Source organism: Struthio camelus, chromosome 3 (genome assembly GCF_040807025.1).
Source record: "Struthio camelus isolate bStrCam1 chromosome 3, bStrCam1.hap1, whole genome shotgun sequence".
Classification (NCBI taxonomy): domain Eukaryota; kingdom Metazoa; phylum Chordata; class Aves; order Struthioniformes; family Struthionidae; genus Struthio; species Struthio camelus.
In genome coordinates, this window is record NC_090944.1 from 12,310,488 (window position 1) to 12,328,655 (window position 18,168).

The 18,168-nt window shown below is 44.8% G+C and overlaps 1 protein-coding gene across 6 annotated transcripts in view; it reads right to left on the minus strand.

The window, feature by feature from the left end:
- Positions 1–10,429: 10,429 nt before the first annotated feature.
- TFAP2B (transcription factor AP-2 beta) overlaps positions 10,430–18,168 on the minus strand; it is a 33,360-nt gene continuing 25,621 nt past the window's right edge. For 3 of the 6 annotated variants that reach the window (XM_068936964.1, XM_068936965.1, XM_009676886.2), the window contains one exon: positions 17,012–17,463. In XM_068936964.1, the coding sequence (XP_068793065.1) occupies positions 17,163–17,463 (301 nt within the window). In that variant the 3' untranslated portion in view covers positions 17,012–17,162. Of the gene's footprint in view, positions 10,507–12,215; positions 14,251–15,710; positions 15,806–17,011; positions 17,464–18,168 lie in introns of those variants that run through there. The other 3 variants (XM_068936963.1, XM_068936962.1, XM_068936961.1) reach the window with 3 other exon arrangements.

Sequence of the window (18,168 nt, forward strand, 5' to 3'; positions counted from 1 at the left end):
GTTAACAGTGGCATCACTTCCAGTTTGTGACCATTTTCATTCAAAAGTGTGTCTGAAGAAAGAGCTACTCTTGTCCAGGGAGAAGGACATTTAAGACGAATGCCTTGCTCCTCTTGAAAGACTTCAGGCCCCTTTCTCCCAACAAAGTCCCATAAGTCACCAAGATACTTTAAAGAAGAAAAAATCCCAATTGCTCTTGCTGCAGTTAAGGCACTGTGAAAAGAAGCATGAGAAAACAGGAGGGAATGTGATTTTCCTTGGAGAACTCCCTTAGAAGAGAGAAGATCTGTTTCCAAATATTCTTATGCATTTTTCATTAAGAAAAAAATACATAAAAGATATGGATTGTATTAAGAATTCTCTAACAGTCCCTTTATGGGTTAGCCCAAAATCCACAAAAATTTGTAAAGAATTCAGGTTGTATGAAGACAGAGTCCTGCAAATACCTACAGTGCCCTCAGAGAACTATAGACACAACTGGGACTTTAACCCAGATCTTCCTACACAACATCGGCTATGTCACTGAGGTGTTTATAATTCTTCTGAAGTCACCCAAGAGCACCTCCCATGAACGTTTCGTGTGGATCTCAGTTCTGAACCACCGTTGCCCTCTCTCATGACTACAGAGAGCCAGGAGTGGTTATGTGCCTGAGCTGTGTGGCTCAGACAACTAAAGATACGTGGAATGAGTGCGGGTCTCTGTGGCCAACATCTCCAGACTTGTTTTTGATGTGTTCAGACATCCCATAGGTTATGGTGAATGCTTATTAGTGATGTAATTATATTTTCCTTGTGGCTGGTATTTCCAAACTGATGACAGAACATACTTATTTCAGAAGCTAGTGACTATTCAAAATCATTGCATTTCTCATAGTGCCTTTTCCTGATGGTGCTACTTTTGGCCTTGCCTCTGCAAATCACTTGAAGAGAAGGTTGCAAGATACAAGCATCCAGACCAAATCACATATAATAGAGTAGGCTATTCACACCCGTAGGCATCTCAGGCATGAAGATAACTGATCTTCCATCTACTGTGAATGAAATAATTTTTGGGTTCAAAATATTTATTTTAATTCACTTGTACAGAGAACTTTCCAAATTCTGGCTCTCTGTAAAGTCCACCGAGAGGATGTTCATCCAGCCTCCCTAGGCACCCATCTCAGGATGGCATGAGCCAGCCTCTGGAAGAAGCTGTCTTCCATGTAGAGGGAGCCTCTACTATTTAAAATAGGTGCCTGCCTTTTAGACAGGTGAGGTATAATGACCTCAGTCCCTTAGTAAGTAACCAGAATATGGTTGTTTATCCCCATGTATATATATAAGAAATGAGGGTAAAGCAGCTGTTTCAGGTTAATGGCTGAACTGAGAAGACTGTATATTTCCTGACTCTTGTGCCATGTGACTCACTGGATCACATTGGTTTTTTAATGGCTTTCTACCCCTGGAAATTTACTATTTCTGGATAATGGTTCCCAAGTAGTTATTTAATTAAAGCCCCCGTGTAGCCAGTTTTATTCCAGAATTTTGGAATAGCTATTCTGGTAAATTCTGAAGTGTCAAGAAGCCCTAAGGCATGTGAAGAGACGCCTGAGCCCGTGTCAATGAGAAGCAGTAAAAAGGAAGGTAAAAATAATAGGCAACTTGGGTATATTGGCAAATGGCAATGAGAATGTTGCTGGTAGCATCATTTTCAATCATTCTGGCATAAAAACAACTAGAGCTGAGCAACTAGTTTGGAGCAAAAAAGAAGGATGGGATTAATTCAGCTCCTTTTTAGATTCACACCTGGTCTTCAAGGTTACAATTTACTGATCATTTGAAATCACATTCCAAATGATTTGTTTGAGGCAGTCTTGATCTCAAAGTCTATGAGCTGTTCATTGTATATGTTTAATATTTGAAAATCAAGCTGGGCTAATTAGTTTTGATTAGACACATAGTTTATGAAGTGTTAGCTCCTTGTCTTGTTTGTGTTAACATAGTTCCTAGAAACATGTGTTACGTGAAAAAAAGTATTTGAAAATACTCCTGCCACAAACATCTTCTAATAATCATTTCAAATTCTTGTTTGTACAAACTTTCCTGTAGTAAACTTACAGGCTAAGCTATTCATAGAAAATTAATACACTGGCAGCATAAAAAGAGCAAAAGCATGTCTAGCATTTTATTTAAGCAAGCAGTCAATGTTTTGTAGGCTTAGCCAGTACCATTCACTATTGGGTTTGTTAACTGCATTCACTAATTTTGTAGCCTTTGTTCCTGGTACTGAGCACTTATTCATGCGTGTTTAGCTACATTAAAGTCAATGAGACTGCTTGTGACTTTGAGCACACTAGCGGAAGGGCTGTACAAGCTACCGCTTCAGTTTAGAAAGCCTAGACTGCATTTTAATTGCACCACCTACCCTCAGCTCTTGCACCCCTCACTCTAGAAATATCAACCTGCAACCCATCTCTTGAGATATGGCTGTTGCAGCCCTGGTTCATCATGGTCCTCCCACCGCACACCAGCTCCATCACACGCACACTCAGACACGCTCACCTTCAGTTTCAATCATGCCCTCTTCTCTCCATTAACATGTACTTGCTCAGACACTTTCACATTTGGTTATATACCCAACTCCTGACACTCACATTCAGTTATGTTCAGAGTGCTACACCCACACTTAATTACAATCACACCCTCTAACTCCCCATTCAGTTATAGCAGCAGTGTTGCTCACCTCCCCCCAGCACTCAATTACTATCACATGAGATTAAACCTGCAATTCTGCATTTATAGTATAATTTTTCACTGGCATTTGCATCCACTTATGTTCAACAGCCTTCACAGGGATGCACGTCTGCTCGTCACGTTCATGCACGCATGGGGACACCAGGTTTCTTCTTCCATGCTGATAATAGTGGTTTTTTTCAAGATAGAAAGTCACCTACTTCTTACCAAGGAGCAAAAAGATTTGCTGTTCCTAAGGAATGTTGTCTTCCCAGAAAATCACTTCAAATCCTCATTGTTTTATATTTTCTGTATAGTATATTTATATACTATGATTGATATAACACTAGTAACTAGAAGAAACCAAAATCAAGATGCCAATTCACAAGGTGCCAGGTACTTGTAACAAAGGACAGTTCCCACCTTAAAGAGATTAGGGCCATGCCCACCTTCCACCTCAGAAAAGTGACAGAGTTTCTTGTGGAGGGATTTGAAGGTCACCTACCCAAAAAATATCTGTAATTTTTGTGGAAATGTCATGAGAGCAAGTCACTGACATCCCTAATGCATGGCCGACCATTGACTACTGCTATGACAGGCTGCCCATGCAGTCTGCAGTCATGTGGCTTGACACGTATGCACAATCCTTTTTGAGTGAATGCATGGCCATTTTTCCTAGTTTGCTAGTGGAGAGATCCAGGTGAAATCCTTCTTCTCCCAGAGTCAGCAGCAAAGTTGATTTAGTGATCACTGTGTTCTTCCTGACCATGTGAAGACCTGTCTCAGAGGGCTGTCAAACCCACACAAATTCTACAAAGCCAGTGGAACAGGAGGATTGTTTTTATCACATAGCACTCAATACCAGGAACTTTAACCGTACAGATGAATATTAATGAAAGATCAGGAAAAAAAAAGAAAAAGCAAAGGAAAAAAAATTACCATATGTATGGATGTATAAACAGAACACATCATCCCAACCAACAGATGTGCACACATGCACACAAACTACTCATTATTTTTGTCAGTATTTAAACCTACAGTCGGTTTGAACCAGACTTAAGTGGAAACTCTGGTAATCTGAACTGATTTCTAGAGGAGGCTTTGGTTTAGAAAGATAAGGCAAAGCTCTGACTAAGAAGCCAAGCTTCCAGTGGATATTCCTGACAGAGACTGGACTTGTGGGTTTTTTTTAGTCAAGACTTAAAATCCCAATTAATTTCACACCAGGTCTTCTAAAAGTAACAACCAGGAAAAAAAGAAAAGAAAAAAAAATAAAAAGCACCCTATAGGATGAGACGGTCTGAGGATACGTGCCACAAGAAAATACACATGGGCTGTTCAAAAATGCCTTTGCAGGGAGCCAGGCCACAAATGAAAAAAAGACATGTGGTGCAGGGTTGAATTGGCCGCTTTTTTTATTAAATAAACAATTGATCCAGATCAAGTAACTCTAAATCATTTAGGAGGTCTTTGTTGATCCTGACCAGAACTAATATGTGCAGATAGCTTGTGCTTGGTTTTGTAATTATCATTCCCTGCACGGCTTCCACACCTCAGAAATCCCAGTTCTGTGTGTGTCAAGGGAGGCAGAGGAGAAGATGAGAGAGATGATAGGAAGGGACACAAATAGGAGGAACAATCTCGCTTCACCATCCAGGCATCTTACACAGTGTCTAAGCCTGATTAAATACAAATGGCAAAGGTGGAGCCCAATCTCAGCATTATGGGGGTCGTTCCCCCATTCAGGGACTGCAACAGCATGTCGTGCCAAATACTACATGCGAGGAGGATGGAAATGCCACGGCTGTGCCTCACATGCTCCTTGCAGAAGTCGATAGAGTGGGACAAAAAAGTAAGGAGAAAATGCATTCAGCCGTTTGTTTGCAGGGAGATGAAAGTAAGATCTTTAGTGCAACCTGATGACATTAAAGAGGTCGCTTCTAATGGAAATTATAGTAAAATAAAGCATAGGAAAATCAGACATTGCATGGCATGTTGTAAACAGCAGTTGTCAGAATCAACAGAAGGACAACATAGAAAGAATATTTTGACTGAAAGTTTTGCAATACTTTTCTATTTGAAGAGAGTTAGATTAGGGTTAGGTTTCTTTGAATACATCAGGTTCACTTTTGTGATTATTTTAGCTGCATATAGAAGTTATTTTGTTCCTCTGTTCCTGTACTACTTAGATAAGACAGACCCCTTTTGGTCAAAATTTCTTAAAGCTGCTGTTGACCTTTTGGCCCTCATTCTTTTTTCAGGATCCAATATTTTGGCCACCTTAAAGGAGAAAGCTTTTACTTTTTAAGATATACTAAATATCACTGCTCCATATGACAGCCCTGAAAGGATGTGCAAAAAAAAAAATATAGAAGCATTTTGGAAAATACAGTCTAATCCTAATGTAACTGAGATTATACATGTGAGTTATTGACATATATAAGTGAAGGATTAGTGCCAAAAAGTGAAGAACTAGATTCTGAAGAGTGAAAAGCACGATAATGAAAATGATTACTATTGTATCATTTTTCTGCTAAAGGGATTTTTTTTTTTTAAGATGTCACTGTCTAGGGGGTGATATTCTCCTTTTCAGCTGGTGATCGGTCAGGTAGGTGCCTGGAGATGTAAGTGTTGTCATAATATCAAAAATGCCCTCAGAGTGATGTTTTTCTGAAGACTTGATCCTGATGGACTAGTTGCAGCCCTAGAGGTCCTCCACAATCTCAGGCAGAGTTCCTGCGGCACCTCTGACGCCCGGTGCTCCGTTAGCTCTCATGACTGTTGTTGTGGAATTACACCCAAAACGATATGGACTCGGCGTTTTTTAGTGGGGGTCATTTCCTATAGGGAAAAGGAGGGGAGAAAAAGCAAGCAGCGCAATCTGTGTCATAATTAAACCCAAAATGACAATCGGGATAGAACAGAAACTTTACAATAGAAAGAACCCAATGGAGATGTTGGTTTTGCACTGCTAAAAGGGCTTGTGGGAAAATAGCAACAACAACAACAATAAGCACGGGAGCAACGAAAATCTGGGATCCCAGTGCCTGTGCCCACAGTGAGAATAAAAAATGCAAAGCCTGGGCCACCTCGCCTTTAACTTCCTAACTGCTGTTTTGTAAGGCTGTGTCATGCTTCTCAGTTCAAACACGCTTTGGCTCTTTATTATTCATGGGCCTTTTTCTCAGTCAGTGGTGTTGAATAATAAAACAGCCCAGGATCAAATGGGCCAATTCTCCACGCCTGACACCAACTGCTACTGTTCGCTGGGCTCTGCCAAGCGTTGCCTCTGATAATGAGTGGGATTTGGTTAAACAGTAAATTAATGAATAATGAAATATCCAGGTTGATCAGTTAGAGAGCACGCTTGCTTTGCCCCCGGCCAAACGCCCGGGGCAGAAATTACTCTCAAACGGCACTTGCCTGCGTGCTGGGCTGGATAACTATTTTACAGCCTCTTGCTTGACAGGATGTTGGGAAGGGGGCGAGGGGAGACAGGGAAGGGGGGGAGAGGCGGGCTGGGGAAGGGAAGGAGCCAGGGCAATCTCGTTATCGCCTTGCGGGGCTCCGAGCGGAGGGCAGAAGGGGCCGGGGGTCTCGCAGGGGCAGGGGTTGGGGCTGTGCGGACCTGGCTGGAAGGCGGCAGGTTTGCAGAGCTGAAGGGGCTGTGGCAAAGAAAGGAGACTGGGAAATGCTGTCCGCACGGGATGAGGCAGCTGCATACGGTATAAGCAGGGAGAGAAGGAGAAAGTAAGGCAGAAAGGAGAAAACACCCTTGTAAGTCTTCGTTTTCTGCGCTGAGGGAGATAAGTAGCTGTAAAATATTCCCCGCAGGTCAATAACACAAGTAGGTATACGTACACAAACGCGCGCACACACACACACAGCCAAAGGGGGGAAAGAAAAAAAAAAAAAGAGCCCTTAAAGCCCTTCCCGATGTTCACACCCATCCTCCTGAATTATGCAACGCCTCAGCCTACTGTGAAATTTTGCGGGGGGGGGGGGGGGGGGGGGTCCCCACATTGCCTAGATCACCGCTCATTGCCACCTTTTATCCAGAAGTAAAGCTCTGTGTAATCACCCCTTTCCCTTATTCCCCCTCCACACAGTTCTTTTTTGTGATTCTCCTTCTTTCCAAACTTTCCAAACAAGCCGCAACTTTCCAAGCCAGCGCTGGAATATGTGTTGGGAGGGGGATTTAAAAAAAAAAAAAAAAAAAGGAGTTTGCAGGTCAGGGCTGAGTTACTTTCGCTTGTCTCCTGTCACTCTGAAGTTAAAGTTTAAAGAAACCTTTGAAGCGTGAGGAAAGAGGAGGTCCCCGCTGCGCCTCCCCCGGCCGCTGCCGGGCGCCGGCGAAGCCTCCAGCCGCCGGCTGCAGCCGCAGGGTCCCGGGGCAGCAGCCCTGGAGGGCTCGGGGAGATCCCCTCTCTCTCTGCCTCACTTCCCCAGTCTCCTTGCCTCATCTCTCTGCACGGTGTCAACGCGAGCGTAGCGATGGAGAAAGCGAGTAGATGGAGAGCCGGCTCTGCCGGGCAGTTTCCAAACCGGTGTTTACTCTACTCATCAGAAAAACAAACAAACAAGCAAACAAACAAAATTCACCCATGAAATGTTGATAAGTAAAGGCATAACTTTTCGTTGTGAAAGACTTTGCCTCTTATTATTCGTATTATTCCTGTTTTAAACCCATTGGAAAAGCCAGCCTATTCCCGTGAAAGGCATTTACCCTCAAACGCTTTCTATCCCCAATATGCAGCTCATCCCCTGCCACCCCCACCCCTCTTCCCACCGTTGCCGTTATTGCGCTGTGATTTACTATACAGGGCTGCAAACAGGCTCCCTTTTCCCCAGCTAAAACAGGATCCACTCCGGACTCAAAGAAAGGAGCACCAGAGTGTAAAGGAGATCGGGGCTTGCTCTCGTCCTGACTGCTGCTCCCAGCTCTGGAGAACAACTGCTCCTGCAGAGCTCGCCTTGCAATCAGCTGCACATTTTATTTAAGTCAATGGGAGCTTTGCAGGAGCGAAGACTGGCAGGTGATGCTCTGCGCATCAGGAGCAAGATAAACTGCTCTTCGCGCTGGTTTCACCAGGCAAAAGATACCCCCTGGTACTTTAACGGATTTTTACCAGGAGAAGAAATGTCCCCACGCACTTGATTCGCCCCGGCGTTTTAAGCAAGTCTGTGTTCGCAAGTAAAACTATGAACGTGATTTCAATTGTATCCGATGCTCTTTGGAAGTCTCAACACGCGCGAGTGTTATCACCGGGAAACAAGAGAACGGTTCTGCTTTAAATGAAGTGCTCTTTTCGACCTGAGGAGAGCAGGCGTCCTCCCAGGCGAGGGTTATCTGAAGACGACGGCTCTTCCTCGCACGCCACTGTTTATTTAACGGTGCCAATAATTACAGGCACGGCACCTCCCCACGCTGGGAAATCAGAGCAAGTCGCACTGCGCACACAGCCGCGCACAACCCCGGCAGGGCTCCGCGCAGCACCTTCGCTCTTCGTACCTGGCAAAGCGGTGAACCCCATCGTTCCCAGTTTTTTGGTTGTCGGGTTTTTTTTTTTTTTTTTTGATTTGTGGAGATTCAGGGGGGATATTCACCGGGGATATTCTAGATCCCACCCAGGGCCCAGGCCGGCTGGAAGGAGCAAAGCTGCCCCCCCCCCAACCCAGGGCCCCCAGGGCCTGGGGCAGGTTTCGCCTCCTGCCCAGATGTGAAAAAAATCACAGCCCTGCACTTGGGAGCACCCAGCGAGGAGGTCGCTGGCTCAAGTTTATTCCAAGAATTTAATTCCGAAGGCAAAAATGAGATGCTTTTTTTTCCCCCTCCCCTCTCTCTAAGTTGTAAAACTCAGCAGTGGTATGTGAGTGGGAGCGACTCCGCAAGGCGCGCAGTAGAGGGTCGCTTTTCTTTGATACACGATGTAACACTATGTCCTGGGTACAGCTGTGCACATACACATGCACACGTCCAGCCACGGCGAAAAAAAAAAAATGCCTGTGGATGTCTGTTTATGAGAGAGACAGCGAAAACAAAGGAATTCAATGAATAAATTGGTACTGGGGATTATTTAAGACATTTGACTAGTCCCATCATAGGGACACCAGATGTTATTTATGAGGTCTCGTATAAATGTGGGCCATACCATGCAGGTGGGGAGGGAAAAGGGGAGGGGGAGGGGGAAGGAAGAAAGAAAAGAAAGGAGTTCACCCCAAAGGGATGGAAGAAAAAAAATGATGTTTATGACTGTATAAATCAAGGTGAAGTTTTGTAATGGAAAGTAGAACTGCCTAGAGTTTAAAGAAGAGACTGGGGCAAGGCAGGAGAAACAGAGAGAAGGTCCCCGCCGGTGATGACTGGGAAAGCAGATTATAGCATCAGACCGGTGGGGAGGGGGAAGTTTTGATGAGCTAGGTTACTGCTGCTATTCATTTATTTTTAACCTTAGCTGAGGGAGAAGCCCTAAGACGAGAAAGAGCAGGAGACTGATAGATTGATTGATAGATGGATAGATAGACAGAAAAGAAAGAAAGAAAGAAAGAAAGAACGAAAGAAAAAGAAAGAACGAACGAACCTGATCTTGATTTGTTGAAGACCTTTGGGAAAAGGTAGTGGAGCAGAGAAGATCATTAGGAATATTTCTTTTTGTCCTGACACCCTGACACTACATATCCAGATCCAGTTGTGTCTGAGCCCACCCCTCTTCGCCGGGGGGCACGAAGAGCACCTGGGGCTGGAGCTGTACCCCGGCCCCTGCAGGTTAGGGCATAGCAACCCCCCCCTTCCCCTCCGAGGAGAATACTTATTTTAAAATATTTTATATATTGCATATATGCCTCGATGTACAACCTCGAGAGTGTGGCTGGGAGCTTGGGAAACTTCCCGGGGACAGGCTGAACCCGTTCTCGTCTCGTCTGGTCGCGTTTTAAAGGGAGCCCTCGGTTTGTACAAGCGAGCGCTTCTGCCGAGCTGTAAAAGAGCTTTCCCCGCTCTCCTTTATTATTTTTTTTTTCGCCCCCCCCCTTTTTACATAACTGTTGCACAGTCCTTGGACAAGAGAGGAACTTCCTGATTCCCTCTCCCCGCCCCCGCTCCTCGCCACGGCCCTCCCAGACTCCGCTGGGAACTTCGAGAGCTGTTTTGAAACGTTTCATGCAAAACATATGCTCTACTAAAAATAATATCATCAGCGCAATTAAAACAACAACTGAAAGGAAAAAAAAAAAGAGAGAGAGAGAGAGAGAAGCATGCCTCCTTGCTTTTGGAAATCAGCTCCAGCGTGGCTGATCTTCCTAGCGCTCCTTGCCTGAGGGTTTCCTTCATCCCACACCTGCAGCTGGGCCCCCGGGGGGTGTTTTGCGGGGGGGGGGGTGACTGGTCTCCACTCCTCGCCGTGCCCCGGTAGGGAGGAAGAAGAGGGGGATTCCTCTTTTTTCTGTGGCTGGCAGGGCTGCGGCCGCCCTTCCTCGCCTCCCCGCACCTCGTTCCTCCCCCCGCGGGCCGCTCGGACCGCGGGCGCCGCCGCCGCAGCCCATCCCCGCCGCCGCCCGCCGCCTCCATCCCCGGCCCCGCAAACTCGCTCCCGGCGCTTTTGCCATCGCACCGCGAAGGAGAGGAAAGTAGGTCACGGCTGAGCCCAAGCCCGGCTGGAGCCGAAGCAGCCGAGCCTCGAAAGCTTCCGCAGAAAACAGACTTTGGGGCCGGTTGTTTGCAATGCTTTTTGGTTTTTATTAGGATTTATTTTGGACACCTTGGGCGATCAGCTGAGTCTGCTCCTGTAGTCCAAGCTGGAAGGAGAGGGAGAAGGGAGGTAGTTTGGGAGCTGAAGGTGGGGATAGATTTTTTTTTTTTTTTTTGCTCTTCCTCCCGCCCCGACTCCCACCCAGGCGAGAAATATTAGGTTGCAAAACCCAATCTATACTGCCTTTTACGGCTCCTGCGTTTCTCCGTCTACTGCTTTCTTCTGAAAAACCAGCAAACACATCAAACCCTTCAGAACGGGTGTTTAACTAAAATAGTTCACCACCGTAAATGTCACGCTTGAAAACCACTCCCACCCCCAGGGCTCCACACGTGTGCATCTGCTTTCAGGGTGACTGTGTGGAGGGTTACATCGACGGTCCTTTCCAGCTCTGATTTACAGGGACAAAAAATGATAGAGCTGGAAACAAACAAACAAACAAAAAAACATCGGGAGGTCCTAACCCACCCCCTCAATCCCATTTCCCAGCCGCAGGGTAAATCCTGAGTCGCTCCAGAGTGGCTCCAGGTTAGCCCTGGAGATCAGGATCTACCCTGAGCTGCTCATCTATTCTTCATGTGTGTCGATTACAAACCCAAATAAAGCCGACTGGGGAATGGAGGGTTTTTTTGGAGGGGGTGGGGGGGAGGTTAATATTTCCCTTTGCAATGTTGCTGCAATGGTAGACCTAAAGCTAGAAAGTAATCCTACGTTGTGAATATGAACATCACGCCCGAGCTGTATATTACAGAATAAATATACATACATACACACTCACATGCACATATACAGAAGTGAAAAAGTATAGTAACAGAGCAGTGGGGATCGCGGACAAAACGGTTCCTGTCATTGAAGCTTTGTAATAATAAATGAAATTTTGTTTTACTGGCTAATACTTGGAAGAGGGAAAGAAGACTCCGAATTTTGCTAGTAAAGGCAAAATGAAACGAAAGATCACGTTAACATGACATGAGGTTTATTATAGGTCTGCTTAGAATGAAGAGGAAGAGGTAAGAGTGGTAAAAATATGGACACTTTTGACTCAGACAGAAATAAAATACCAACATTTCTGAGAAGCAATATTTATTGTCTTTTTTTTTTTTTTTTTGATGTAGAGACATGTCCTGAATTTCCCCAAAGCCTAGATTGGGAAAATAAAGACTTCTTGGCGTTATAAGTAAATCCGTCTGCAGAACCGAAGCAGCACCAACATTCAAAAAAACTGAAGAGGAAAATACAACAAAACACAACAATCTTTTTTTTATTCTTATTATTTATGTAAATCAGGTCATCACTGGACAAGAAACCAATTTCTACCCATTACCATAACAGCTTGTCTATAAAGAACAGAAAAGATTCAGATAGGATACTATCTAGTCAAGCGGTTTTTTTTGTTGGTTTTGTTTTTTCTTTTTGTTCATTTTTTTCTTTTTTTTCTCTTTTTGTTTTTAAATTCCCCCACCCGTTCACAGAGGTATAGATTCACAGATAAATAACCCAAAAACTACTTGCTCGCCATATTTACACATTCCCGTTAAATTAAGCATAAATAAATATATACAAACTCAATACTGAATGCCTCTCCGCATTTCTTCTCAGGAAGAGTCGATAAACTGATATTTCTCACTGCATGGTCAGATTTTTTTGTTTTTGTTTTTTTTTTTTTTCAGGAAGAGGAGGTGAAAGGGATCATTTAGGGCACAAAAAGGAGAATGGTGTCTTTTTTTTTTTTTTTCGTCTTTCCGGTTTCTCTTTCGCGTTTTCATAGTTTTGCATTCGTTTGCTTTTCCTTTCCTTATGGCTGGCACACAAGGCTTAGTCTCTCTCGAAATGCTTAGGCGCTTGCCAGTGTGTTTGGGGACCTTTTCTTTTACTTTTGTTGTTGTATAAGAAAAATATATTGTCTGTAAAAAGCCTAGGGTGTCTCTCACCCAGGGAAACCCGAGGGGAAGGGGCGCTTGGCTGGATAACAGGGAGGCGGAGAGCTGCTCCCTGCTCCCGGCAGCTGAAACGAGCACCAAATTCTCCCAGAACACTAAAAGAGAGGACTGCGTGTTAAACCGGTCGGAGAGAGATTAGCAGGAGAAGGTAATAAGCTCTTGGGCACAGCTAATGGTCTTAAAAGCATCCTTTCCTTTCCCCCTCCCCCATCCACTCACCCCCAAAAGTAGAAATTTGGGGATTTGGGGTGGGGGCAGTTGTTCTGGATACAAGACTGGGATTTCTCCTATGGGAGCTGGAGGGTCCTTTCCACCGCCTAGCTGGTGTGTGGCCGTGGAGGTTACGATGCTATGAGACTTTAACAGAGCTTCTCACAGAGAATTTCTATTCGGTGGGACAAGACACGACCCGGTTTTAAAGAAATAAGACGTCTTTAAAGGGATTACCGTAAAATTGGCTTCTCATTTCCTTCACACTTTGTGTGAATAACAATAAAAAAAAAAAGTCAGAGAACATAAGTAAACGAAGATCTTTCCAATGGAAAATAGAGAATTGTATTCAACAAAGGAAAAAAAAAAACAGTGAGGCAAAAAATGAAATAAAATTTACAGTAACCCACCTGTTTGGTTTGAAAACAAACTTTTCACGGTCTCTCCTCAAAACTTTTCCCTTGAGTTAAAGAGCAGAGCTGCCATGCTAATCCCCCTGTTTATTGATTTATCATCCCGAGGAAATCAAATCTTTTAATAACTCAATTATCAGATAAATGGCTGAGGTGCTCGGCCAAGACGAGAAATCAGGATGGGAGTGCGCAGAGTAATGCCACTCAATTAGGAGAGGCTGTGGCGGTACCTGGAGAGCAGGAGGCTGCATTTAGCTCTTGGGAGGACCTCAGCACTGAGAGCAGTGAGCAAGCAAGGGATGTTTCCCTCTGGGGCCAGCACTTGACTATGGGGAAGAATAGGAACGGGTGTATTCCTATGCCATGTTTTCTGCCTGTTTGCTTTTGATATAGAAACCTCGAGGACTTTGTCTCAGGACTCTGGGCAGCAGATGAGGGGAGTCCGCCAAAAACAGAGAAGTTTGCATTCTCTTTAGTTCTGCCTGAGCAAAACATGACCTGGTGTTTGCAGTCTGTCTTCGAGGTAGAAGGCATGAGGGGCACATCCAAAGTTGCCAGGAGTCAACCGAAACTCTCCCCTCGACCTTCCCAGGGTTTGGATCCTGCTCCAAGTGACCCAATCTGCACCTAAGGGAGATTTCAGCAGCAGCAGGAGCAGGCCCTCACATATGCATGTACATGCACACATGTGCATGCAGCTTTTTGCTCAAGAAATTGCACACAGTCCCCCCCCCCCCTTCCCGTGAGCTCATCGTGATGGTGTGATATACTATACTATCTTCACCTGCTTTTAAAAGGAAGGAGCATTCTCAACATCTCCAAAACCATTCAATTGCAAGCTCCTCAGTGGCAGGGAGTGAATACCTCTGTCCTTGGGTGCACTGCCTGGGAGCTGGAAGACTGAACACTAGCTTGGGGTCTCCCCAGCACCTGGGAGCCCAATCCGGGGTAAGATGCTGGAGGATTTGAAGGGTTTGCTCGGCCTGTGGGCTCCTTGCAAAGGCTGCTTTACAGGCAGAGCTGCGTGCAGCACTCAGCACTTGGCTTCGATAACTAGGATTGTCTCGTGTGGCAGAGGAGGGAGACGTGCCTTTCGAGTGATGTCACGGGGATTTATACCCATTTGTTCCTCCCCTTGTCCATAGACACACACCCCTTCCCTTGTCCTCGTATCACATGGCTGGAGCTCGCCTTGCACTGGAGCCAGGGTTATTCTTCTCCGTGAACCTGCCAAAATCAGGAGGCTGATTGGCAAAGGGTTGGGCTTCAGAGGGTCTGGGCTACCTGGGGTCTGCCCCTCAATCTGAGGTTCTCTACGTCCTGGTGAGGGATCCCCAACATCTAGGTCCCTCAGGGATCCACATCACCTTTAGGGACATGCATAGGAGTCTGCAATTTGTAAGAGGTGTAAGCCCACTGCTACCTGCCAGGGGACTGCCAGGATTAAAGGCTACCCCAGCTCCTGCTAGGAGCCTACAGAGAAGTCCACCTGCCTCAGTTTCCCCCTTCTCTCATATGAGGATGCTCTGCCCCAGAAGGATCGAAGATATATGAATGAGGGCCAGCTTCAGCGGGGATGGCACTCTCTGGAGCTAGGCAAATCAGTAGGATTCCTGTGTTTCTACTGCTATACACATGCCCAAGGCACAGGGACAGGACAAGAACTTCAGCACGAAGATAAACCTTTGGAATTTAAAATAGAGCAGGACTCAATTATAGACCTTTCCCAAGCAGCTAAGGACATTTAGGGTGGGAATCAAGAGACTCATTTGCTTGTTTAGGAAAAGACTGTTGAAAAGACACATCTCTGAACTAGTTCTTCTCTGCTATCCATTTTTGAAGACTTTTTTTTTCTAGTTTTAGAAACTAAAGCAAGGCAAAGGCATGCCTATCTCCTCTCTCTCCCCCACTCTCAGGCTGCCCAGGTTGGAGCTGTGGCTTTAAAAGGGAGCACGGGGTGGGGGGAGACCTGACCTCCCAGGAGTTTTGCCAGGGACTCCGGGAGAGCCAAGATTTTACCCACACCCAGTAACTGTTCTGACATAAGCAAAAAGATGTGTTAGTACATGAATCCTACCCCACTGAGCAACATATGCAATTGCCCAGTATGGCATAACCCAAACAGAAATTCATATCCTTACACTTTAGCATTATTTTACCATATAAGACAAAGAAAGGTATGTTAAGAAAAAAAAAAAAAAAACACACAACAAGAGAGAGAAAGAGAGCAGACTTCCCCTCCACCCCCCAAAATCATATGCATAAGACATCCTGTCACACACCAAACCACTGAGAAAAACATTGGAGTTAAGAATTTCTTCCCCCTACCACCCCAACTTGTTCTAAAGCAAGAGTCACAAGACATTTTAAAAAGCTCTCTACGAGAAACAGATTTCCTCAGCCTGAGATCAGAAATCAGGATATTCCCTGGCAAACCCTCCCCACTCCCATCACGAGGAGCCAGCTCACATGGCAGGCCTTTCCTCTCTGTGTACAAAACCCTAGCGCCAAGCAAGAGCGGTAACAGTCAGCACAACTCTTATTTTCTTTGCAATGTTACACCTCGATTTCAACTTCTATTTTTAATCTTGTTCAAATTATTCCCTTTGAGCTTCTTTAAAGAAGTGCACCTACAGGATTCTGAAACAACTGGCTTTGATTTGAGAAAGAAAAAAAAAAGTATCAGAATATCAGAATTGTGGATTTTTTTTCTCTGTACCTGATATATTGTGTAGGGATCTCTAGTCCTCTTTGAAGAAGCTCATAAGCCAAGCGGGCAAAGCTTTAGGAGACAGAAGAAAATAAAACAGTGCATACTCCTGAGAAAGAATTACATACTCATATCACTCATTTTTTGTTGCTGTTAACAGTTCTTTAAAAAATGGGAATCTCATACACACCACTAAAGGAAATTAAGGATCGCAACATTGGCATAGTTAGGAATATAAAACTCCCTAGAGAAAAAGAGGAGATCTCAGAAAATTAAGAAACCAGATAGCACTAATATATTTTGCCAGACCTTACTTTTGAATTTTGCAACCCATTATAGAAAAGGCATTTTACTGTAAAAGGCAAGTACTAAATTAAAAAGGTATGTTTGCATGCATGAATGTGTGTGGCTGTACACACATATTAAATACATATATATATATATGTATACATACATATACATACATACATATATATATATATATATATATATACAAACATACACGGTACACACAGACGCCTCTATCAAGTTATGTGTGTGCGTACGCAGATGCACACACATACGCACACACACGTGCATACACACCTGTAAACATTGGTAATCTAAACAGAGAGGCTGTCTAGACCAGGAAAAAAAGGGTTCTTGAAAAATAGGGTGAGCTAATTCGATTGAGCTAGCATGACTCGAAACATCCAATCTAATGTAATTAACTGAAGACACTGCCATGAATGCAGATAGGGCTGACTGGTTTTGCTGTCCTCTTAAAAGGTCTGGGTCTTTGCACTCCCACTCGCGTCACCTCCTTTCCTAGTCTAGACAGAGCCAGGGTGGCAAGATGAGATGGGAAAAGCCCGGGAACGAGACGATGGGGTTGCTCGGAAAGGAGCGCTCTGGAAGATACTTTTGTCTAGTGTGGAAACAGGTCATAGTCCAAAAAAAAAAAAAAACCACGAAATAAAAATCACAGTAAGACAGACCGTGCATCTCATAAATCAAAGCACTGACACCAAAAATGTTTCTCCAATTTCTTCCAATAAGTTATTCATTTCTTTCTTTTATTATTATTATTAATTATTATTATATTCCCCCCCCCCACCCCAAATCATTATTTTAAAAATGTGAAAGAACAGAAGTGGGAAAAAAAATCCTGGTGGTTGTCTTCACATGATCCTGGCAAGAGACTCTGAACCACTGGTCTTGTGCCATTGTGCTCCTCTGATCTTAAATTATTGTCTTTCTTTTATTATTATTATTTTTTATTATTATTATTATTATTTTGTCCTACCTAATAGAATTCTTCCAAAGCCCAATCCAATACTTTTAAAGCTAAAATTAAGACATTTTTTAAAAGATTATCTCTCTCTCTCTTTTCCTTTTATTTATTTAACTTTTTTTCTTTTCTCTTTCCTTTTTTTTTTTTTTTTTTTTTTCATTTTCTGTGTTTCTCTTCCTTGTCTCCAGTTTTACTACCTGGTCCTTCGCCAGATGTGTGCCTGTTAGCAGTGTTGTTGTTCAAGAACATCTTGTCCATGCCTTTGAGAGCTTCAGTTAGGTAGTTTTGAAGGGCTGTGAGGGCGGCGCAGATAGCGGGGGCCCCAAAGCCGTGAGTGATGAGGCTGAAGTGAGTCAAGCAGCTCTGAATGCCCGGTTCCAAAATAGGGGTGGGCCGACTGTTTCCAATGGGCGTCCTGTCCTGGGCCAAGAGATCTGTAAATTCTTTACAAAGTTGCCTGCATGGAAGAGAGGAAGATGAAGAGAGAAGACAGAAAAAGAGAAAAAAGCGCTGATTAGGCTCATCCCATGCTTGCACTGGTCTCTGAGACAACTAAGGTTGAAGGAAGGGACAGGATCAGGTCAGGGCAAGGTTGATCTGAAGCCCCTGGCTGGGGCTTTTTTGCCACCTTCCTTTCTGCAGTGGTGCAGGGGACCCAGCCACTGCTCCCACACCACGAGACTGGTGGAGGCCAGAGGCCACCTGCCCAGGATGAGGCTCTTCAGCAGAAGGGAGCGAGCTTGCTGCAGTGGGGTTGTTGGAAGAGCACCAGGCCTGGAGATGGATACCTCAGTGCATGCCTCTGAAGCATCACTAAAAATCCAGGCCTGCTGGGTGCCTCTAGGTAGCAGAGAGGCAGAGAGATACAGCAAGGGTCTGCGGTCCGTCCGTCTGTCCGGAGGCCTGAGCCAAGCCCTGAGCTATTCTCATCAGTGCTGTTCCCAAAGGAAAGCACCAGCTGGAGGGACCCTGCCTGGACCTGCTGCCCAATGCATGGAGAACCGTGGGATAGCACAGGGAGGGGGCACCACCCCTTTCGAGATGGCTCAGGCTGGACACCCACAGGAAGAAATGTCAGGGCTCTGGGGCCACATACTTCCTCGCATGAGGACCAAAGATAGGTCTTTCTATTTTATTTTGGGGGAAGGTACCTGAATCAATG